Source organism: Penicillium hispanicum, assembly GCF_028827665.1.
Source record: "Penicillium hispanicum strain IBT 35686 chromosome Unknown utg000001l_segment0_segment0, whole genome shotgun sequence".
Taxonomy (NCBI): domain Eukaryota; kingdom Fungi; phylum Ascomycota; class Eurotiomycetes; order Eurotiales; family Aspergillaceae; genus Penicillium; species Penicillium hispanicum.
In genome coordinates this window covers 2,863,710-2,885,656 of record NW_026623193.1, presented here as the reverse complement: position 1 = coordinate 2,885,656, position 21,947 = coordinate 2,863,710, and the positions used below count along the sequence as shown (strand labels likewise).

Here is a 21,947-nt window from a genome sequence, read left to right as displayed (position 1 = left end):
GTGGTTTTGTCTTAGTATTTTCATGACTGTCACGTTATCATTCCTCGACGGTGTCATAATCCGTGAATGGTCACCTTGCATATAAAGCAGGGTGACCCGAGCGGCAAGCAGGAGAAAACAAGCAGGTCTTGACGATTTGATGATATTTCTTTTGTGTCTTGTGTAGTATACATGTCGAAGTATAATGCAGCCCGCCCATTATCGCGTTCTCTACCCCCCTGCCAATGCCATATGCTCCATCACCAGACGCCAATGCTAAACAAATACAAAAAATTCAGATGGAACATGACATAACATCACCAAGCGCAGAGAAGAAACACGAAAAGTATATAAGTATCAGAGTAGACCGACGCCTCATTCCTTTCATCTCACGCCGAAAACCATTGCAAGTTCTGGATACTACCAGTCAGCTGCGCGGTAGCATCTTGGAAGGCCTTCTTGGCCCTAGCCCCATTCTCGATGATTGAGCTGACCTGGGGCTCGAGAGTGACTTCTTTGGCATCGTGACCGGAACGGGTGTAGTAGTATTTGCCGTCATGGAAAGACCAGTTCCGAAGGTACGATTGGTGATCTTCGAAAGCGAGACGCCGAGCCGTTGCAAAGTGTTGGGGAGTGCCACTTTCAGAGTTATCCGGAGATTGCTCTGGGGGTGAAATTGCCGCAATGCTCGCGTTGGACACCGTATCCGCGTCTGGGGCGGATAGATTCGAAGCCACAGCAACCGCGAAGTCTCGAAACCACTGGATGAGGGAAATAGGTTCGTCCGCAGACTCGGTGACACGGTCGATGTAGTCTACCACAACAAGGGAGGAAGATATCATGTTGATGAAGTCCACCAAGAAGACAAGAACAGTGGGATCTTGGAGCCGCACGGGCCGATTTGAAAGGGAACGCAGGGCACGGTGCGACGAATAGAACACCGCGTTGAAGATTCTCAACAAAGAGGAAACACAAGCCCGGTTGGTGGTGTCAAGTTTGAGCAATAGATCCTTGAACGCTAGCGTAATGCTCTGGATTACAGGTCGGCTCAGAATCCAGGCAGCAGGCGTGCTAAATGCGAGTTCAAGGTAAGCGGGGAACACGCATTGTAGAAGAGCAGCTCGAAGGGTAGGCCTGTCAGCTCGCCCAGCTTCAAAGGTATCTTTCATAGCTGTATGGAGCTGGTCAACGAGAGGGCTCTGCTGGCGTTCAACAATTGCTCTTTCGACGATGCTTTGGATGAACATCATGAGAGTCTGCATCTCTTTGTTTGAGGAAAGCTTCGGCTCGTAGCGCTTCAACTTGGCGACTATGTAACGCGGATCCGTAGACGGTAGAGGGAACAGAGCCGGGTCTGTAAAGAAGGGGTCTACCGGTCTGATATCACTGGTGAGTTCTTGAAGAAATCTGATGACCCGGTGCACAAAATCGACATAAGCTCCTTGGGCTGCCTCCACGGCCCCATTACCGAGTTCACGATAGTTGTCTTTCATGGAATTCATCAGTCGTTGAAGCAATTCAGAGTACTCTTGCTTTGTGACAGACAAGTTCCGGCTGCCGGATATCTCCATCTGTAGAACATGTTCGCGCATGTTCGACAATAGACTTGATATGAGAGATAGTCGTCGTTGGTTTAGCTCTTCCAGCGTAATCTTGTATCGGTCATTCTTGTCCTTGGTAAAAGGCAGGTTCTGGAGCAGAGGATCCCTGGAACTTCCATTTAAGAGTGCCATCGTCAGGCGATGCTGAAATTTCAACATCGAAGCTCGCTCCACCAAAGACGACATCCACATACTCATGGCTTGGATACGACAATCAAAGAGGACTTGCTTGTCCTTTTCAACACACAAAGCTAGGAATTGGGGTGCAAACTTTCTCGTCTGTAGTGTTTCGCGGAGCCTAGTCCAGGATTCATCTCCAAAAGGACTCAGGTAATTGTCCCAGCGCCGGAGTCCATGACGAGCCAGGATCTGAGCGATAGACGTCCAGCAATCCACAATGTTCATCAAAATCGCATCCTCGGGGCAGTGGTCCTCACCGAAACAATTGGAAACGAAGCGAGAAACAATTGGATGGAGAACTTTTTGAACATGCTCAATTCCTTCACTGAGTGGATCCTGTTGTACCAGCATGGCATCAAGTTCGTTCCAGTCGTCAAAGCCTTCAAACTCCTGGCTATCATCCTCGGTGGACGGAGCCGCCGCAGAAACGGCATCATTTGCAGCAAGAGTCGAAGCAGTTGGATCTTTCCGAGTGTATGCCACTATTACTTGCAGAGCCTCCGCGACAACGACATTGATGCGTGCGAGCTTCGGATTGAACAGCCCAAATATATGCTCAAAAGGAGTCTTCGAAATCAATTGATGGGCATGTTCTAGCGATGGCGCTAGCTCAACGGCAGTTTGCAATCCACCAAGAGCCATACTCAACAAAGACTCGATCTGCCTTTGATTCTGGGTGATTGTGCTCTCAATGAGTTGCTGAGAAGCCCACGCATCAGCCTTGCCTTGATTCTCGATCTCCTTCCGAGCAATCGAGTGTTGCTGCCGAAGTTCAGTCAGGAAGTAGCTGTGCCAATTAGCAAACGGCTCCAGTTCCGCTACATCCTCGTCAGTCGATAGTTTGAATCGAACAAGCCTTATCCAGGAGCGAATGTTGATGCTACACGTTTCGCGATGCGAGGTGGCTGGGTTGACTAGATTTCGGATAGTCTCCAACCGCGGCCTAAATCCATGAGGAACGACCCAGTACAAGGTACAGAGAAGGTCGTGATGGTTTCGTAAAGCATCTAGATCTTCATGCCGCAACGGATTCTCCTTCGGATAGACACGGCCATGGTTAGGCAGCAAGCGCCAGGCGAAGTTTCGAAGCTTTTTCTTGTCATAACGCAATGCCAAAAATCGCAAGCCACTGGCGATGATCTTGAGCAAAGTGTGAAAGCAAGGCTCTCCAGGTCGGACATCCAAGGAAGGATTCTTATCAAGTTCATCAAGGAATGAAGGCGACCCGCGGCTTTCTTCAAGCTTCAAATTGTAGAGAGTCTTGTGAGCAAAAAAGTCATAAAGAGCGTCGAGGACAGGCTTGCAATCTCTCCAGCCCCACACATTTATCAGGCGGTGACAGCGCTGAAAGAGTGCTCGGCAGTAAGCATTATAGGAGATTGGCTGAGTGGCAGAATTGGTGTCGTAATTGTCTAATGCAGGAGACAGAAGCCTTTGAACGAGCGCCCAATTGTCATCCACGGATTTGAAGCGGGATTCCCGGCGTGCGATGCCGTAATAATCGACCTCATTCAACGGTAGCAGCGTAGACATGCTAGACCATACTCGTTCCAAATTTCTCACATCCATCTGATTGCGGATTATTCTTTCAATACAAACCTCGAGCTGGGAATCCTTAAGAACGCCTTTGAAAACTTCCGAGCTGTGCAGCAGTTGCTTCGCGACGATGTAAGATTCTGCTGATGGAAAGTCTTCACGAAGACCCATCTCTCGTCGTTCATATTTCTTGTTGTCTTCAAACAGGCGCCGAAGCTCAGTCGTTCCAGCCTCGCCCAAAATCAGTTCAACAGTATCTTTTGCTGAAATCTTAATAAGATTCAAACAATCCTCGGCAATAATACAGTCGACGAGCGTATGGGAGGCAATCTGACGGATCTGATTTGCGAAGACCAAGTTGTAGGATGCAAGCTTCACAAGACCATGTTTGTTGTATTGCTTGCCAGTGATAAAATTGGCCATCGAGTCCCTCAGCTTGAACGCCAGCCCTATTGCTCTATTCACGAAGCTTGTCCGATCGACCGGATCGATGAATGTGAGGGTCTCCGTAACGTAGCGGATGACAGACCGGTATGTCGACCATGCCGAAGCCAATTTTGACGCAGAATTCAACTCAGAAGAGGAGATAACACTGCTTTCGACGCCATCGGTCATCATTTCGAATACAGACCCCATCTCCGAGGACACCGCTTCATTCCATGCACCCCATCGCGCAGTCCGATCTTTGATGGGGATTGAGAATGACCCAGCATCATGATCCAGATCTCGCTTCAGAACATTTAACGAGCGTGAAAATTCGCCGCTGCCAATGAATGTCGATTCATGGAAAAAGGTACCCTCAGGGAAAGGCGTGACTCCCAGATCCAATGAGTACGAACGCTGCCAGTTGAAAAGCCCACCAACGATGAAAGACGTGGGACGAATGGCCACTGAGTCGGTGGTCGACACGGCATCTGGGTCATCGGAAACCAATACCGCTTGTTCGCTATCTTGGACGAAGTCATCCGACTCAATATTAATGCGCTTAGGCTTGTTCTTCTTCATGCGACGACCAATTTGTTGGGGATGAGGAGCAGAAGCATTGTCAACTGCAAAACCTGGTTGGAATGTGGAAGACGTTGTTGAGGAGACGTCAGCCGGGTCGTTCGAGGAAACATTTTCGGCAATGTATCGATCCAATGTCAGACTGGGTTTGGAGCCCCGATAGTTGTGCTTTTGTCGAAAATCTCGGTTGAGAAGATTCAGTGATCGCCGGAAGGCGGCTTGTGATGCCAACTGATTTTCACCGGGGCCCGCTAAGCTAGTCGCAGCAGGACGAGTATTGTTCCGCTGCAAGGATGAGATCGCAACGTTTCTGCGGACTATCCATTGGTTCCCTCGTTTCTCTGCTTGAGTGGACCGAGCAGCTTCGGCATTATAATTTGCGGGCACAGTAGGTGCACGAGGTATCACATCACTTCGAATTGTGATAAGTTCTTCGATGGACTGATCATCAGGATTCACGTTTGGTTCATGGACAGGAGATCGGCTTGGGACTCGAGACTCCTGGGCAGTCGAACTAGTTCGATGAGTGAGGTTCGCAAGTGACTGACTGGTTCGAGGTTTCGATTGGGGTTGAGCGATTTTGGTTTGACGTATGGCTCCCCTTCGCCAATCTCGCAATGACTGGTTTGCATCCGTTGTATCGTCCTTCGAGCCTAATTGCAAGAACTTTCGTGTAGGGCTTTGTCTTCCTGCATCCCGACGTGAGCGAGCGAGCCTTGTAGCAATTCTGAGAAATTGCGGCTGCTCTTTGTGAGGCCGAGAGTTCACATCAGGCGCATCCAAGATACTCAATCGCGGTATTGTCCTTGATCGGACTGAAGATTGTTTCGTCCGACGAGCCCCGTAAGAAGCATCAGTTATTCTGGTCTGCCTTTTCAATCGGGCCTTCTTTGCATGCCGTTCCTTGGAAGCTGTGCTTTCTTTCAGTTTTGGTCGTTTCAAACTTTCACGCTGGCTGTGGAGGCCTGATCGACCGCGAGGAATGGTTGGAAGCATGTAGTCAATCCGATTGTCTTCCATGATATCTCCATCCTGGTCGAACGGATTATCAAATCCGACAATTTGAGCCAGTCTGTCATCAGCTGCATCGCGCTCAACGTTCTGAAGATTGGTATTTTCATCGACTTCGTCGCTTTCGTCAGAGTCTCCAAGATCAACCAGAGGGCGCTGCTGGGTTGGAGTCGATCCTCTTAACTGCCCAGCTTTTCGGACTATCCTCTTGGCGACCCCTTTCCCATCCGTTCGGTTGGAGGCAGCATTGCGTTTGATCTGAGCTACTTTTTGTTGCTCCAGTTGCTGCTGCTCATTCAGCCGGACCCATGATGCTGGGAGAACGCCTCGAGTCTGTCGCTGCATTCTCTGAATCTCTCGCTCTTTAGCAGTGTCTTGTAGTCTTCCAGACGACGACTGGGATGAAACAGATCCTGCTTCATCCTCAGAGCCAGCATCCGAGCTCGATGATTCTTCTACATTAGGATCATTAACACGTGGGCTTGCTGTTTTGGAGTTTTCGCCAGTAGCCGTTGTTGGCGGTGGTGTGAATCCCGGAGGGAATCGGAAGCCTTCTGATACGCGTGGGGTCGGCGTGGCCGACGATGCACTCCTTGAATGTGGCGGACTGGACGGGATATCATTCACAGAGGCACCTCCGCCATTATACGGGTGCGTACCAAGACGAATCACCACTTCGGGCCTCGAGCGAGGGTCTGAGTCACGGTGACCGTCTTTCCAAGTGCCGGAGTATGACCTCTTGCGACGCTTGTGTGAGAGGGTTCGCCGGATGGGAGACCGCGGATTGAGTTGCCGATTTTCCTGAAGAGCAGCCTCTCCGTCCCTTTGTCGTGCGTGCCTGACTGGAGGTAGGAACTCTTCAGCAGGGGGACTTGATCGAAGTGTATCAGGGTTGAAGGCATCCTGCTCCTGGCTTTCGTCCGTAGCTCCGGAGGTGTCTTGCTTCTGCGTTTCCATGGCCATTCGAATTGGTCTCACACCTCCGTCTCTCATTTGCTTTTGATATTTCGCCATTTCGAGTGCATAGGGATGTAGCTGAATTGCATTACGCTCCCGAAAAGATCTTCGTACTGGTCGAGAAAGTTCTTCCATGAATTCTTCAGGAATCTCAGTATTAGGCAGAAACTGGCTAAGAGCATTCGTTTGGGGTGCTATCGTAGCCGTGTTAGCCACCTCTGCCGGGCTATGAGGAGGCGATTGGAGCGATAACGGAGGGGATGACAATGGGGAATCATCCGAGGTCTCTTGCTGCGCTGAAGCTTTGACTTGGCCCTCATCGGCGTGACGCTGTGGTGATTTAGGAGGGAATTGCGTGACAACATCCAACTCATCAGGGGAAGAGCTTCGTGATGATCTTAAATTGTTGAGTTGCTCTGGTGATGAGGCTTTTGTGCATCTTTTAACTGATGGTGACGAGGTTTGGAGAGATTTTGAGGATCTGGTGATAGATTCTCGGGGTCGTGTTCTCCGCGCAGGCCTATCCTGCACCGCGGGTGAACTGGGGATTTCCCAAATTCTATCATCTTGCTTCGTGGGGGTATCATGAAAGTCATTTGCGTCAGTTTTAGTCTTTTTTGTTGCTGAAGATCGCTTCCCGTATGTTTTAAGGCCACGTCGAGGCCAGGGTGTCTCCTCGTCAAAGGAAGTACTTGGTGACTGAGACTCGGCTGCATTCGCAGTGTGTTTCGGCTGCGTGGTCCTCTTAATTGAGCGCACCTCCTCCGCAACAGGACTCGAGATAAGCTCGACTGAGCCACGAAGGACATCTTGAGCGCCGGAGGTCTTTGGATCGGTCACTTCTTCCACTTGTTCGTGTTTCTCCTCCGCAGAGTCATTCGGCTCCGAGTTCAATATCGACGCCGGGATGGGGATATATTCGAGATCGACATAATCGTCAGTCTCATTCGTGTTGTTGACGTCCGTTTTCGCCGAGTTTGGCGTGTCGACATCGTCGTCCTCATCCGAGTCTGGGACAAACCCTCGTTTCCGCCATGGTTCCATTTGCATCCTCGGCGGGGATGGCCCATATCTCTAGGGTGTCATTGAGTCGTGAAAGAAGGAGAGCACGGCTGTGGAGGATGATACAACCTAGCAACCAACACGGTGGCCAACGAAGTCGGTTTTTCAGGTGTAGAAAGACGCGTCGGGTCGATAAGCGAACAACTCGACGCGCCGGCTGCTAATCAGGCGACGATAACGGGCGGACCCGCAACATCTCCAACCTCCACGTCTGCCGACATCCGCAATACTGCACTAGCTCCCATTGTTCCATTGTACACTGGTGTCCATTTTCAAGCATGAGTCGCAATCTTCTACCTGCCGTCCTGGCAATCGGTGTTGGCGTTTTCACAGGTATTCTTTGCTTTCCTCTCACCGCAATCGGCCCGGCGCTTGGTTTTAACGTCAAATTTCTCCGCAGGCTACTATACCTTCCAACCGGCATTTCAGGACCTTGCCATTGAGAGAGCACATGGTCGCCAGCCTCCCTCTATACCTAGCCAGACGACTCCTCAGAAGTCCGCAGATACGTCCGCCAACGAACCCTCAACAACTTCCGCACCGTCCGCGAAACCCGAGACCGAAAGGAGCAAATGACGGTATGATGGACGTTCGATTTGGGATAAAACACGACTCCGTAACCCAAGCATGGCACTTGTTAAACATGGCTTAGAGCAAGAGCCTTGAAAGCTCGCCTTTCATCTTGAACAATTTCGGCCTCGTCCCGGCGAATGCTGCGCTGGCGCAGACCTCTTGGTCATACTCCCTTCGCTTGCGTCGTGGATGAGGTTTACACGTCACGGGCAGTGTTAATCGTCAGCGATTGATGAGCTTGGAGCTCAATTTGCCCAAAATCGCAGTGGCTTACTGTCTTGAGTTATCAAAAGATGGACCTAGAGGCTCATGGTGAATATTACAGCATGCTTAAATGCCCGACTTGTAGCTCGTTGGCCTAGATAAACAAGAAATGAACGCCATGTCTTCGTAAAAAGGATAGCCGAATTTGACCGGTCCTCAGCGACAGATATGATCCAGCCTGTACCCAGTAACTCAAAAGACGATTCCGAATACGCCTCGTTCCGATCTTGACGCAATGCATTATCAAATCTCCTCCACCAATTTCCCACTTCCATTCGCGATGGGGGCTCCAAATGTCCGGCCTGCGGGCGTGCCGAGCCATTCTTCTGGCACGCTAACCTTGCAACCGTTCGCACTACTGACCCAGCGGACCATCGTAGGATCTGCTTTCTCAAGCTCTGCAGGCTCTTGATCGGCAGGGGTTGATTCGGCGCCCTCGGTGGCCGCAGCGCGACCACGTCGCTTTGGAGGTTGCCTTCTGAGCAGCCGGTTGATTGTATCCATCTGCCCAGGTTTAGTCACTGACTTTGTTCAGTCTGTTCTTCATTCGCGTACCTTTTCTTCCTCATTTCGCTTCTCGCTCAGGTTCTTTCTCCGCCTAGCCATCTCAGCCCGGCGCATGGCACGCTCCTCGGCGGTCAGGTGTTTTTTCACTTGGGGTTCTGCCCAATGATCAGTTGGGCTCTTGGCAGTGTCTAGAACAGCTTGCAAATTGGCGTACTTACCCATTGGAAGTTGCAGGAAATCGTTGCCTAGATTTCCTCGTTGGCGTTTGGTCATCTTGCCACTGTCCATAGCAAGAGCATCGCTGTCCATATCCTCGTCCATGTCGTCTTCCTCGTCTTCCTCATCCAGGTCGTCAACATTGATATCTGGAACAGCGCTCTCATCCTGGTCGTCAAGCTCTCCCTCAGCATCGGAATCGGTGTCTGAGACATTTTCCTCCTCTTCGTCCTCCTCTTCCTCTTCCAATTCCATTTCCTTGGCTTCCACGCTCTTGGCTTCTTTTCCACGAGCCGGCGCAGCTGCTTTAGCAGCTCGCCTTACCGGTGGCTGGGGCGGAATGTCATCCATATCCACATCACCGTCTGCATCTGCATCTTCGTCATCTTCGCCGGGGGCATCTTCATCTTCGACCTCGTCCTCTTCTTGGTCTTCGATGTCCTCGTCATCTGTAGTTGGGACCTCCACTATCTTTCTTTTGTTCCGGCTGGTTCGTGGACCAGAGACGATAGGATTCTCCTGAAACACATTGACCGAGCGCCGTCCAGAGCGGCCGCCGGTAGCTTCTCGCAATTTGCCCGCGGGCATTTTCAGAGTCAGTCGGAGTGATCTGCGCGGCTCTTCGGGCGAGTCCAATGACGATCGTGAGACAGTGACTGATGCCGGAGCAGCAGTAGCGCGAGTTTGTCTCGTGGGTCTGGAGCTCAAGTCAGCCTCTGGTTCGTAGGGCTCATCCTGAGATCCTCGCGATCGACGAGAGCGACGCGATGCCATGGTGATGAGGGTGTTCAGATTGAGGGGACTGGGGGATAGAGCAGTGCAGTAACACTTTGGAGGAGGGGAAGGATGTGGGGGGAAGTCAACATGTAAAGTGTGTGGCAGTACAGACTTCCTAAGGAGCATCCGCGGAGGTGCGAGGGGAGTAGTGAAGTGAAGGTTTCAAATGGCAGTAGGCGCCCAATCATCTCCGGACGAGCGCAAGCTCTGCAAACCGGGAAGGCACAGGTCTAGCATGTCTTGGACGCCACGCTGGAGATTTGCAACCGGTGCGAACAAAGCGCAACCCGGTAGGGATCTCGAAGTGTGCTCCTGGCGTGTTCCTCGGGGCTCCGGGGAATTGAGGAAGGATAGGGTCCATTTTCATGGCCATGGAGAATCACAGAGGGCACGGCATAGGGCCGGGGACTCACAGGTAATTTTAGCCAAAGCTTCCAATCTCTAAACGTCTAGTCGCTGACGCTGGATGAACGAATGAACGAATGAACGAATAAAGCAACCACGCGCCATTCTGCCGGGCGGTCGGGCCAAACCACTTTATACTCCGCTGAAGGGAATTCGGTATCTGCATGGCCAATATAATTATCATAGGCTGGGAGGGTATATTTCAGGTTATCATCAACATCTAGAAGCCTACATATTAATGCCCACGCCTTGGTTTGGTATCAAATAGTAACTAGAAGGCTTTAGCATGTGTCTCGTGCTCGATAATCCGGTCTTGGGCTCAATTGAAGCGCCATTGGAAGATAGATTTTTTATTTTCCATATAAAAAAAGGTGAAGATTTAGAACCAGAAATGAAACCTGGCCGTTGAAACTGTAATGCCAGCTCTCTCATTGCAAGGCAAAAAAAAAGCCCTGTCTCATTGCATTTGGCCGTAGCAGATCGGGGCCCGCCGAGTCGGTGCAACAGCCGAGGTCGGCTCACATGGTCCCGATTCCCCCCAAGTCCGGGGAAGTTCCCTCAAACTCTCTCCCACCTTCAGCATCAGCCCGGTCCTTTGGCTCGACGGGTTAGACGCAGCATGCCAGGACCTACATCAAAATCATCAGCGATTCCCTCATGGCAACAACAAGCAACCACTGCGCCTGCCGACCAGTCGTCCTCTCTGTCGCCATCGCCGAGCTCCGATGATGCGCCCGCGCCCGCACCCACCTCACGGCAAGAACTTCTCGACCAGGCGTCTCGTTTCCTAGAAGACGAGTCAATCCGCGATTCCCCAACAGATCGGAAGGTATCATTCCTCGAATCAAAGGGTTTGAACCAAGAGGAGATACAGCAGCTCCTCGGCCTTTCCCGAAACCCGGAGGCGACTAGCAACAGCTCAGGCACAACCGAGGACAAGGGCGAAGAAACAACTCCGACGCCTTCGTCCTCCAGCCATCACGAAGCCACATCTCCTTCAACTGCGACTGAATCATCAACAACGACCGCTATGGCGCAAGCTCGCCCGCCCGTTACCCCCTCCACTCCCTCTACCACGTCACGCGATGTGCCTCCGATCATCACCTACCCCGAATTCCTCCTTCAGGCCTCAAAGCCTCCTCCTCTGGTCACTATGCGCGGTACCTTATATACTATTTACGGTGCCGCGGGCCTTGGCGCCGGTATTTACGGTGCAAGCGAATACTTGGTCAAGCCCATGCTCGCGAACCTCACCACGGCACGTCACGAGCTAGCCGCTACAGCGAAAGAGAATCTGCAAAAGCTGAACGAAAAGCTTGAGCAGAATGTATCCGTGGTCCCCACGCATCTTACCGCTGATAAGGCCAATACCGAGGAAGGCGCCGAGGAGTTCGACGACGACTCAATCACATCGGATCCGACAGAGCTCTTCCACCGCGATATCGGAACCCAGACTGCTCCGGTCTCTCGGCCTCCATCTTCTTCTGCTACGAGAGAAGCCCTCGAAAGTACTGTGGATGATCCGAGCATCGCGGTATCAAACCATGTCAACCGCATCGAGTCCATTCAATCGCAGCTGAAAGAGGTGACCGACTTTGAAAGAGACTCTAGCAACCTTGAAGACTCAATGCGTGCCCGTCTCACCGATTTACATCATTATCTTGATGGGATGATCTACTCTACGCCGAGCTATACTGCTGTTGGACCTGCATATAGCCTATACGGTGGGCATACGGGCAGCGGACTGGATGGTCGCTCGACGGGCGTGCGCAAGTCAGAAGACGAAGCTATCGCAGGCTTCAAGGCGGAGATTCGTGGCGTGAAGGGGGCACTATTGAGTGCAAGGAACTTTCCTGCCAGTCGGGCCGGTAGACTTGGAGGGCTGCCTGCTGCCGGGAGGTGATTTGCCTTTCTCTTTTTATGAACAGCAGCGTGTCGATGGATTTGTGTATATATTAGCTACGAGTTAACACCCAGACTCCATATACCATCTCGTCGATTTGAATATGTAGAACGCTTCCACTCGTATCATTTCATGCCACATATGTCTATCTGACAATCTAAATCCTTGAGAACAACATACATGCCCTAATTTCCTGGTCATTACAAAATTGGGGATTTTTCTTTTCTCATAACACAGGAAGTAATTTATCAGACTCTACCCCCAGGGGATAGAGCAATAAAGGGAATGCGCAGGCATTAATTGTAAATGGACAAGAGAAAATAAGAAACATCAAAGCACACGCTTTATATCAAGATACGAATCCATATTTCACCGACCCTCAGACATACATGTTAGGACCGCTTCAAAACATGAAATCTCAAGTTCAGCAAAACGTTCAGGGAGTAGCCTTGCTCATGTTGATCAGACGCTTCACACCAACCTGCGATGAGATGTATTAGTATCGACACATCAACAGGCTGCAAACGGTAAAACTCACCATCCAGTTACCACACTCGTCGGTCCTGTTGGCCATGATGTCAACGTGGATGGCGCGGGCGGTCTCATAATCACGAGCTTGGATAGCACCAGCCAGGTTCACCATATCCTCCACGGTGTTGGGCTTGAGCAAATCGTCATTGTTCAAATGATCGAATAGAATGTTCAAGCGCCGTTCAGCATCATCAACCTGGGCCTTGAAAGTTGACGGGGCCCGAGCCTTGACACGCTGCATGTCCGCCGAGAGAATCTCAAAGATAGGCATGGCATTGGGAGAGATGTGAGAACGGTCACCAGGTGCTAAGACACATTAGCTGTTGATTTACTGTTTGATGGTTGCTGTGACTTACGGTACTTCGGGGTTGAGGGGGGAGCTGCCCTTTGAGATTGAGCAGTGCCGGGCCGGGAACCCTGAGGCGGGGGCGGGACCTGACCTTGGGCCATTGGGGGCGGTGGAACAGCCATAGGAGGCGGCTGGACAGTAGTAGCTGCCGGGCTAGGGGCATACGGGTTGACCGGCGGAGGCTGTGCTGCCGCTAGTGGGGCGTATGGCGAGGCACTGGCCTGCGGAGGAGGCACCGGTCCACGGGTCTGCAATTGCGGGCTTTGAGCCTGAACAGCTGGGCTTGGTGCATACCGGTTGGTGGGCGGGGGCATGCTAGGCGGGGCATTGTAAGGAGACGGCCCTCGCGGAATCGATGCCGGCGGAGCCATAGTCGACACAGTAGGTGGAGACTGGGGAAGAGAGGCGTACGGGTTGACAGGTGGCGGCGGCGAAGGTCCTGGGTGAATACTCGACGTCAAGGGTGAAGTCACTCGCGGAGGGGGAGCTCCGCCCTTGGGAGGAGGAGGGACAGATGGAGCTCGTTGAGTGCCAGCAGGTGGAAGACCTTGAGGCGGAGGACCTTGAGCGAGAGGGGGTGACTGGTTGGGGAATGGAGTGCTGATTGTGGCTGGAGCAGCAGCAGGGGTACCTCGGCGCGACATTGGGGGCTTGGAGAAGCCCTCAGGCAGATCATTCCACGCAGGGAGACCAGTGGCCGTGGTGTAGGTGGTGACATTGCTAGCGGGCGACTGGTTGGTCGCACGCGGAGGAGGGGGAACGCCGGTGGTCGCAGGTTGCGCAGCAAAAGGGGTTGATGGGGCGTAGGCATTTGGCCTCATGCCCTGAGTGGGCTGGTACCCGGCCGGCGTGTAGCCGCCACTAGGGATCGAAGCGTACGGGTTGGCAGGCTGGGAAGGCGACGCAGTCGGGGCATACGGGTTTACCGGTGGCTGCGGAGCTGCGGCGGCGGCGTTGAGAGGAGCGTATGGGCTTTGCACACCAGTCACAGGAGCAGCTGGCGTGAAAGATTGGTGTGGTTGGTAAGGGCTGGGCTGTCGCGGGAGAGGCTTGAAACCAGTCCGTGCCGTGGCAGCAGTGTGCGCCTTCTGTGGGGCCTGTCTCATGGCGAGCTTGATGCGGTTGCGAGCCACCTCCGCCTCGGGGTGCTTGTCAGGCACAAGATCGAGGTACTTTTGAGCAACCTGCAGGCGTCCATGAGTGGCGACGACGTCTGCGTACTCGATGTACTTCTCATACAGAGTGCCGAGGCGCCAGTCCGAATCTTTGGTCCGCTCCGTGTCCTCGAACTTAGTAACCTGGCGGAAGATGGTCACCTTCTCGATTAGGCCCTGCAGAGCACGAACGTGGATTGAGAAGGTAGAGTTGTCCGCATCCGACTCAATTCCTCTTTGCTCGTTTTCACGCAACTCCTCAACCCAGATGGCCACCACCTTCTCAAGCTTCGAGCCTGCCAAGAAGCAGAAAGAGGCGTCCTTGCGGGCAGCTTTGTCTTCTGTCGTTCGGACTTGTTCTTCAAGGCGGTCACCAAGAGCATCGCAAAGATCGGGGAATTCCTTTTCGTCAGCGAATGTACACAGAGCAGCCATGACTTCCTTCCAGTTGGAAAGATCGGCGTTATGCACCACATCCCATAGGTTCTTTCCGACGATAGAAGCGAGCAGGCGCATATAGTTGGGACCACCAACTTGCTTAGAGAAGTAGTACTCCTGGGCCTTTTCGATGCACTTCTGGCCACCGCAGATAGCGATCATGAAGGCATCAGACATACGATCCTCTTGAAGGGCCACATCAAGTGCCTTCTCGAATTCGCCAAGGAGCAAGGCCCGAGTGATCTTTTGCTCTGCCTCGCTTTCCGAACCATTGAATATCTGGAAGGGGTTATTGGTACGGGCACCTTTGGAGGCGGCCAGGTCAGACAAGAAGTTATCACTATCGGACGTGGTGTCGAACAGGGATTGGAGGCGTTTGTGCTTCTTGGCCCCTTCCTTAGGTTTCTCGCTCACGCCGTTAGTCTCCTCATCGTCCTTCTTATCCAAGCCAAGCTTCGCCAAGCTATCGGCGGTCTCATCAGCCTGGTCCTGGAAGCCCAGGTATTCCACCAATCCCTTTCGAGGGTTTTCGGAGAGCAAGGTTTGGATGACTTTCCAATCGGCTTTTTCTTCATCGCTTGAAGAAGCCGCCGCCCTAGTCTCACAGAGACCCCGCAGGTCACCCTTGTTCAATGCAGTTTCAAAGCTTTCGGTGGCATTGCCGACACTTTCATCGACCTCAAAAGGGGTGATCTTGATTTTCGAAGCGCGAGATCCCTTCTCAGCTAGGCCAATAGAAACGACCCGTCCGCCAAAACCAAAGGATGCACCACAAGGCCGCTCCAACCACTTGGGCGGCTTCGGGAGGGAGAACTTGGAAACTTGTGGTTGTGTCTGAGCCTTAGCAAAGAAGTCTTCGCCGTCAAGGGCCTGGTTTTGGTCAGCAATGGCCTGAGAGGTTTCCGTCTTGGTGTTCTGAAGGGTCTGGATCGAGATTCTTCCATCGAAGGACGCAGTAGCGAAGAAATTCGGGTTGTGCGGGTTCCAGCGGGTTTGGAAGGTCCAGTTGGTGACAACCGGGAATTCGCCGTAGGGTTGACCAGTCTGGGGGTTCCAGCAAATGTTGCGGTTGTCCTTGCCGGAGGAGATGAGAAGGTCTGGATCTTCATTACACCACGAAAGCGAAAGAACACCGGATTCGTGGCCTCTAAGTGTCTAGATATGCGAGTCAGACATGCGAGTTTCCAAACACGTTGGGACACAAAGGTGATTCACGAACCCGCTCAGGGGCATGCGAGTTCCGCAAGTCCCAGACATAGATCATTGGGTCTGACTCCAAGGGAGTGGCAGTGACCAGCTTAGTAGGCTATAGAATAATGAAGTTAGAAAAGCCGGGTCATGTCGTAATATGGTGGCTTACCTTCTCTGGATCCCAAGCAACTGCGCTGACAGCTTTGCGGCCCATGTTGTTAAGAGTGAGGCTCTCCTTCCTCGTCTTCACATCCCAGACAGTGACAAACCCAGCACTGCTACCGGTGACCAGGATGTGCGCCACTTTCTTGTTCCAGTCCAAGCATTCAATATCATCTGTACGAGCCGCAGCGGTGCCCAACCGAAATGGATTCTCAAGATTGTTGAGGTCTGAGATGAAAAGCTCGCCCTTTGCACCACCAGTGGCCAGAAGGTTGGAATGTTTAGGGTTAAATTGAAGGGCCTTAATGGCACCGGAGTGCTTCGATGTTCTCGACATCAATGCATCACTGATATTCAATCAGTCACAATGCCCATCTAATTGTAGGCGAAGTTAAACCCACCTAGATCCAGCAAGCAGCTTATCAGCGCTCCACAGATCCAATGAACCATTCTCCAGACCACCAGCAATCACGCCACGCTTGGTATCGTCGAAGTCGGACCATGCCAAATCATTAAAACTGACCACGTTAACATGTCAGCAGACCGAATCTTCATCAAGCTTCGGAATCGGTATCCTACCCAGAGTCGGTGTCGATCTTCGCTACCGGTTGTAGCTCCTCGCTGGCGTCCTGGCGATCCAGACTCAGATCCCAAAGCTCGAGGCATGTCTTGTTGGAGAAATCGATGTCGACGGCACCAGCTCGCGTTCCTGTGGCAATCAATGGTGATGCCGCCCCAGGAGACCAGGCAAAGGTGGCCGTCCTTGGGATTTCCCTCAGACGGACCATGATGAGGGCAGGGAAAAAGTGGTGGTATTATAAATCGAGGCCAAGGGATCGAGGATAAGAAGTCATCCAATGGAAGCAAACAGACAGATCCCACCCCTGTACGGAATTGTCAACGGGGGGCGCGATGCTCAGTAAACCAAGTGGCCTCCTGGACTTGGAGGGACCGGGGAACCCGCGCTAGGCCCAATCGGGCCCTCGCCAAAACACCCCCGAGGCTTGTCGCACGTGATATCAGTTCTCTTTCGCATCCGATCACTGAGCAAAGGCGGCAATACCAGTCACAACCCACGCCCAGCGAATTTATGGGCTACTGCACTATCCGTTGACATAAAAGTTTGTCTCGGCTGTCTACCTCGGTTGATCACGGCCGCCCCAAGAGAAGAACTGGAATCCTTGCGACGTGCCATAGACACCATGAGCGACAGTACTCGACTCAAGAGCACCGTCTATGTGGGTGGCCTCGACCAGGCCGTGTCAGCCCAGACACTTGCTGAGGCCTTTGTGCCCTTTGGTGAGGTAGTCGACATTTCGCTGCCGAAGCCAGACGCCCCCAACTCCACAGATGTCCACCGCGGATTTGGATATGTGGAATTCGACCTGCCACAAGATGCCAAGGAAGCCATCGACAACATGGATGGCAGTGAGCTCTACGGTCGCACCATTAAAGTAGCGGCAGCGAAGCCGCAGAAGGACGCCAATGAGGGTCTGGGCAGCAAGACCGCAATCTGGGAACAGGTATGTGGACATTCCAGTTGGAAATTTCGTGTCGCATTCTAACCACCTTTTCTTTTTCTACAGGAGGGTTACCTTGCCAAATATGCCGTGAGCGAGGAGGACCGGCAAGCAGCCGAGGAAGCCCAGGCGGCGAGCGACCGCCCGCAAGACCCGATGCAAGGGTTAGAACAGCTCGACGTTGCCGGGCCGAAACCTGAATGAAGCACGCTATAACGACAGCCACGAAAATAATAATGATGAAAGAACTCGAACGACAATACTATTGCCGGAATACACTATCAATTTCACCACCGCGGAGCTGGGATATGTACACACGCTCCGGTTCCGAGCACGTTTTGACTTCTCATCCGCTGATTCTCCTGGGCTTCAACTTGTCTCAAACAATACAAGGGACACGAATTCAAACAAAATTGGGTTCGCATTCTCGGAGCTCAAAGAAACATGATGGTACATTTAGTGCTCGCGGCTCTCAGGGCTGTTGCGGTAGAGACGCAGGGTCTTGTCGGTCAAGAGCTTCCGGGTGCTCGAGTAGATGGCGGCGCCAACCGCAACACTGTGAGTATGGAGTCAGCGCAAGAAGGAAATAGCCAAGCGCTTGAATCCGGGCGAAGGGGAGTGAAAGAGAGAAAACTCGAGCAGGTGCTTCGCGGGATTGGACGGGCAAGTCAAGTCAGTCAGGAACATACCCAAGAACAATACCTAGATGTCAGAGAATCATTAGCAATCATTCTTCCCTAGCCAAGCGGTAAATTCCGTGGTAAAGCACGTACCGAGAGGGATCAACTCCGGGGGGACCTTCTTGATCTGGCGCAGGCGCTGGGAGATGGTGTGGGCTGGGTCAAAGTTAGCCAATGGCTCTATACACAATTCGGGCATCAACCCAGCTGGATCGATGCTTTTTCAAGGCTGTGGTATCTCAAGGGGCAGTCATACCGCTGTGAGCCTCCTTCTGTAGACGGGAGTTAGCATAACCGAACCCGGTCGTATGATCACCCCAGAGGGACTTACAGGGGCCGGGCTGTAGAACGCCCGCGAAGGCTGCATCCGCAGGACACGAGTGGGATACATGGTGGATAGTGGAGGGGCCTTTACAGAGAAGCGAGGCGGGTGTAGAGGAGTGGGATGATGAGGACGAGGTTCGACGGGTAGCTTTCCAAGAACGCCTCTGAGTGGCTCGGGTGATTTGGGAAAAAGCGAAACGCTCAGTGGCTCTCGGTTGACCGCCCGCGGTCATACCCGGCACTTCACAGCTTCGATCACCCAACGTCCTGTCTTTGCCCTCCCTCCCTCTCCTCCTCCACTCCCCCCACCAGTCTCCATTGCTCTTTTCCTGTGTTCTTCATTCGGAGTTACACATCGCCAAAATGGGTGCCATTCCGGAAGTTGACCCCGACGAGCCCGTCGAGACCAAGCCCTTCAAGTTCGTGACTGGTAAGTCCACACCCGACCCCCCTCGCGAAAACGGGGTTCAATCGTTCCAAATGGGAGTCAATTGCTAATATTGCTGCAGCCGGTACGTGTGCCTTTGATTTTCTGCGCTATGTTCGAGTGTCGTGATAGCCCAAGACAGGCGTCTCCCGATCGACTGGGAGATCATAAGATTGACATTTTCCGACGCGATCACAGGCTACGATGCTCGTTTCCCTCAGATGAACCAGTACGCCGTCCTTCGTTCCACACAACTCGTTGCATATCTAACTTCGCCTACCCCGCAGGACCAAGCACTGCTGGCAGAACTACGTTGACTACTACAAGTGTGTCACCGCCAAGGGCGAGGACTTCCGCCCCTGCCGCCAGGTACATTCGCTCGTTCCATCAACCAATGCGCCTGCGACAGTCTCTAATATCTCTTGCAGTTTTACCACGCCTTCCGCGCCCTTTGCCCCAAGGCTTGGACCGACCGATGGGACGGTCAGCGCGGTACGAAACCAACAACCCCTGGAGGCTTTTTTTTTTCTCTTTGAACATCTACTAATTATGGATTTCCAACAGAGGCTGGTAACTTCCCCGCTCACCTTGACCGGTAAATCACCAATGGCCGCTTTGTGTTGGTGAATTGAGCTCTATCAAATTTTGTGTATTGACAACTTCCAATGTACTCTACCTGGTCATGCGGGGATACATTTCCTTTCTTCCTCGATGTAGTCGTCCCGAATCTCAGAGAAGGAGTGTCTATAGTCTCGCTGTTCTGCAAAGAGAGATGTTCGATCAATTCATGTCCGTCCAGCGTAGTAGTGAGAATGCTGTCCCCTCGAGGGTAATCCGAGATCCATGTCTCTGGCGTGGAATCTATTACGGCACCTATAAACATGATTTGTATGGCTTATTTATTTCAAGACAAGCTGGGCCAATTGTAGGGAATGATCGCAAAGTTTTTCCTCGCGGAGAAATAGTCTGGATGCGATTCAGTGTATCTATGTCTATATGAGTTCAGCCCCCAACGCAAAAAGTGCCATCCGCTGTAGACAGGAATAAAAAAAAAAGCAGTTTCCATGACGGGCGAGATGGCTATATAATCAGCCACTACCCAACTGAAAATGAAACATCCCAATATGAATGCAAGATATATGCGAGCAAAAAATTGCTTGTGTGCCACAATTGTCTCGCTCGAAATCATAAGAGAGGTGAAACCAAAGTGATATATACGGAGAATTTCGATCATACAGAGGTATAGATCGGGACGAAATGTGAGAGGCGACGGAATGGAAACAGAGAGAAGACGCGCAAGCATCTGGCTTCCTTAGCTTAGATGCCCTTCAGCTTGCGGTACAGCTTCTTATGCTCCTCAAGGAAGAGGAATGTCGCAATAGTATGAGGACCCAATCGGATAAAGCTGGGTACCCAGCCCCGGAAAGTCCAGGCAAGGCCTTCCTTGCGGCAGATATCACGTAGCAAGCCGACTATGCTGTGGCCGCGACTCTCAGCGGGGGATGCCGACATAATACGAGTCTTGATGACATCGACGGGACTGCAGACGGTAGTAGCCACAAAGCCGGCCATGAAGGAGGCTGTAAAATGGGTGCCAAGGTTGTCCTTCATACCAGCCTTCTCAATGCACATGCGCTTGAAGGTATCATAGGAGGCCAACTGCGAGGCAGTCATGAGAATTGCACGGGTTGAGTTCGGCCATACGCCACGGAAGAGCGAGCTAAATCCCTCTGTCTTGGTCATCTGCACCAGACCGTGGAAAGCATGACGGTAATTGCGTCGCTGCTCAGGAGGCAAAGCTGCATCGGACTGCATGCGCACGTTTAGAACGTCGGCCGGATTGCCAGCAATGCCGCCGATGAAGCCAGAAGTGCAAGCCATGCCGAGAAGGGTGAGGAGGCCTGGCGACGAGGAGGAAGAGTTCGCAGAGGGCGTGGCGAACTGGGATTTCATTTCTTCGTAGATACCGAATCTCGTTGTGGAATAGGTCATCTGGCGCAGAATGGCAGCAGAGAGCTGTGATTCAAGCCCAATGGCGATCTAGTCAGCTCCAAAACGTTCGGATGGCAAGTGATCAGGGTAGCCATTCGGGGTCGACCTAGGCGCTGCACATACACCACTATATAACCCCAACACTCCATTATGTCTCACGATATGTCCAAAGGTGCCCAGCATCGTCTTCGGCGCATCGGGTGCGCGCGTTTGTAACCGGACCTAGAATGCGACAAGATCTCCACGATCAGCAACCGAGCCCAAGAATGACCAAAGGATCTCGGATCGAGCGCTGGGAGCTGAAAAATACCTTGACTGCACCAGAGTCAGCACACCACTCCGAGGGCATATAGATCATCTCAAGAGACACTTACCCAGATCTAACGGATGCGTCACTCCAGCCGCAAAGCAGGACGCTGAACCCCCAAACCAAAACGGGTAATGCACCTGCTTCGGCTTGGACTGCGCGGGCGTCGGCACAGGCGCCACCCGCGATTGAGCGGCCGGGGCCTTCAACAACTTGCCGCTGTCTGCCATCTTGTTCCTTGGGGGTAGAAACAAGATGCTCTGGATAGAACCGAAGAGGGGGAGGGGGAGGGGGAGGGGAGATGTTTGAAAGGGTTTCGGCTGCGGGCCGGCTAGGCCCTTTCTTTTTTTTTTCATGACTCGGCCTTTTCCCATGGCTTTTGACGTAATTTTGGCTCCCAAATACCGACGGAGACAAATCAGGCCGCCGAAGCGCCGCTCGGCCGCATCACAGCCAATCATATCTTCTGCCCTGATAGGGGCTGCCGATGGAGGCCAATCACGGCCTCGGTTTTCGATTCGCCGCTTCGCCGGGTGGACATACAGCCTGTAAGGGACTGTACAATCCCCGAGTCCGTCGATCATGGACTGCCTGTCTGGCTTGGTATCTAGAAGAGGCGCCGGGGGACCACGCTCAGTGAGCAGATTGACCAGATAGTCACTTTCATTGCCTGTTAATTGCCTGGCGATTAAGTGACATGTGGGTGCCTTCGGTGGAATTGCGGATATTGCGCGAACGCAAGGTCGGATTGCCGAGGGAGCGGAGGGGGATCAAGAGTTCTCTTCCATGCAATTGCAATGACGGTGGGACAGAAGGGGTTAGATCGCAATTCAGCTCGGTGAGAAGATGTATATTTGAAAATATTGTTCCTTTTTCACCTGTCACGTCCAAATACC

At 52.5% G+C, this 21,947-nt stretch overlaps 9 protein-coding genes across 9 annotated transcripts; 4 read left to right on the top strand and 5 right to left on the bottom strand.

The window, feature by feature from the left end:
- Nucleotides 1-368: 368 nt before the first annotated feature.
- Nucleotides 369-7,319, bottom strand: N7459_001107 (uncharacterized protein; the record flags this gene model as incomplete). The annotated part of the gene is made up of 1 exon (XM_056940292.1): nt 369-7,319. One exon carries the CDS (start codon nt 7,317-7,319, stop codon nt 369-371), a length of 6,951 nt encoding a protein of 2,316 aa, XP_056804572.1.
- Nucleotides 7,320-7,609: 290 nt separating this feature from the next.
- Nucleotides 7,610-7,907, top strand: N7459_001106 (uncharacterized protein; the record flags this gene model as incomplete). The annotated part of the gene is made up of 2 exons (XM_056940291.1): nt 7,610-7,664; nt 7,732-7,907. 2 exons carry the CDS (start codon nt 7,610-7,612, stop codon nt 7,905-7,907), a joined length of 231 nt encoding a protein of 76 aa, XP_056804571.1.
- A 504-nt stretch (nt 7,908-8,411) lies between these two features.
- On the bottom strand, nt 8,412-9,665 carry N7459_001105 (PAPA-1-like domain-containing protein; the record flags this gene model as incomplete). Its single annotated transcript, XM_056940290.1, has 3 exons — nt 8,412-8,672; nt 8,724-8,830; nt 8,894-9,665. The coding sequence occupies 3 exons, from the start codon at nt 9,663-9,665 to the stop codon at nt 8,412-8,414; spliced, it is 1,140 nt and encodes a 379-aa protein (XP_056804570.1).
- A 1,027-nt stretch (nt 9,666-10,692) lies between these two features.
- Nucleotides 10,693-11,976, top strand: N7459_001104 (peroxisomal membrane protein PEX14; the record flags this gene model as incomplete). The annotated part of the gene is made up of 1 exon (XM_056940289.1): nt 10,693-11,976. One exon carries the CDS (start codon nt 10,693-10,695, stop codon nt 11,974-11,976), a length of 1,284 nt encoding a protein of 427 aa, XP_056804569.1.
- Nucleotides 11,977-12,412: 436 nt separating this feature from the next.
- sec31 (putative protein transport protein (SEC31)) lies at nt 12,413-16,589 on the bottom strand (the record flags this gene model as incomplete). Its single annotated transcript, XM_056940288.1, has 7 exons — nt 12,413-12,457; nt 12,515-12,813; nt 12,864-15,603; nt 15,668-15,754; nt 15,809-16,148; nt 16,203-16,319; nt 16,381-16,589. The coding sequence occupies 7 exons, from the start codon at nt 16,587-16,589 to the stop codon at nt 12,413-12,415; spliced, it is 3,837 nt and encodes a 1,278-aa protein (XP_056804568.1).
- A 414-nt stretch (nt 16,590-17,003) lies between these two features.
- Nucleotides 17,004-17,525, top strand: N7459_001102 (RNA-binding protein; the record flags this gene model as incomplete). Its single annotated transcript, XM_056940287.1, has 2 exons — nt 17,004-17,324; nt 17,388-17,525. The coding sequence occupies 2 exons, from the start codon at nt 17,004-17,006 to the stop codon at nt 17,523-17,525; spliced, it is 459 nt and encodes a 152-aa protein (XP_056804567.1).
- A 252-nt stretch (nt 17,526-17,777) lies between these two features.
- On the bottom strand, nt 17,778-18,392 carry N7459_001101 (uncharacterized protein; the record flags this gene model as incomplete). The annotated part of the gene is made up of 5 exons (XM_056940286.1): nt 17,778-17,877; nt 18,011-18,023; nt 18,095-18,157; nt 18,258-18,273; nt 18,333-18,392. The coding sequence occupies 5 exons, from the start codon at nt 18,390-18,392 to the stop codon at nt 17,778-17,780; spliced, it is 252 nt and encodes an 83-aa protein (XP_056804566.1).
- Nucleotides 18,393-18,688: 296 nt separating this feature from the next.
- Nucleotides 18,689-19,351, top strand: N7459_001100 (cytochrome c oxidase subunit VIb; the record flags this gene model as incomplete). The annotated part of the gene is made up of 6 exons (XM_056940285.1): nt 18,689-18,755; nt 18,835-18,837; nt 18,885-18,981; nt 19,040-19,121; nt 19,181-19,244; nt 19,317-19,351. 6 exons carry the CDS (start codon nt 18,689-18,691, stop codon nt 19,349-19,351), a joined length of 348 nt encoding a protein of 115 aa, XP_056804565.1.
- Nucleotides 19,352-20,069: 718 nt separating this feature from the next.
- Nucleotides 20,070-21,281, bottom strand: N7459_001099 (uncharacterized protein; the record flags this gene model as incomplete). The annotated part of the gene is made up of 4 exons (XM_056940284.1): nt 20,070-20,792; nt 20,868-20,966; nt 21,016-21,059; nt 21,119-21,281. The coding sequence occupies 4 exons, from the start codon at nt 21,279-21,281 to the stop codon at nt 20,070-20,072; spliced, it is 1,029 nt and encodes a 342-aa protein (XP_056804564.1).
- Nucleotides 21,282-21,947: the final 666 nt, after the last annotated feature.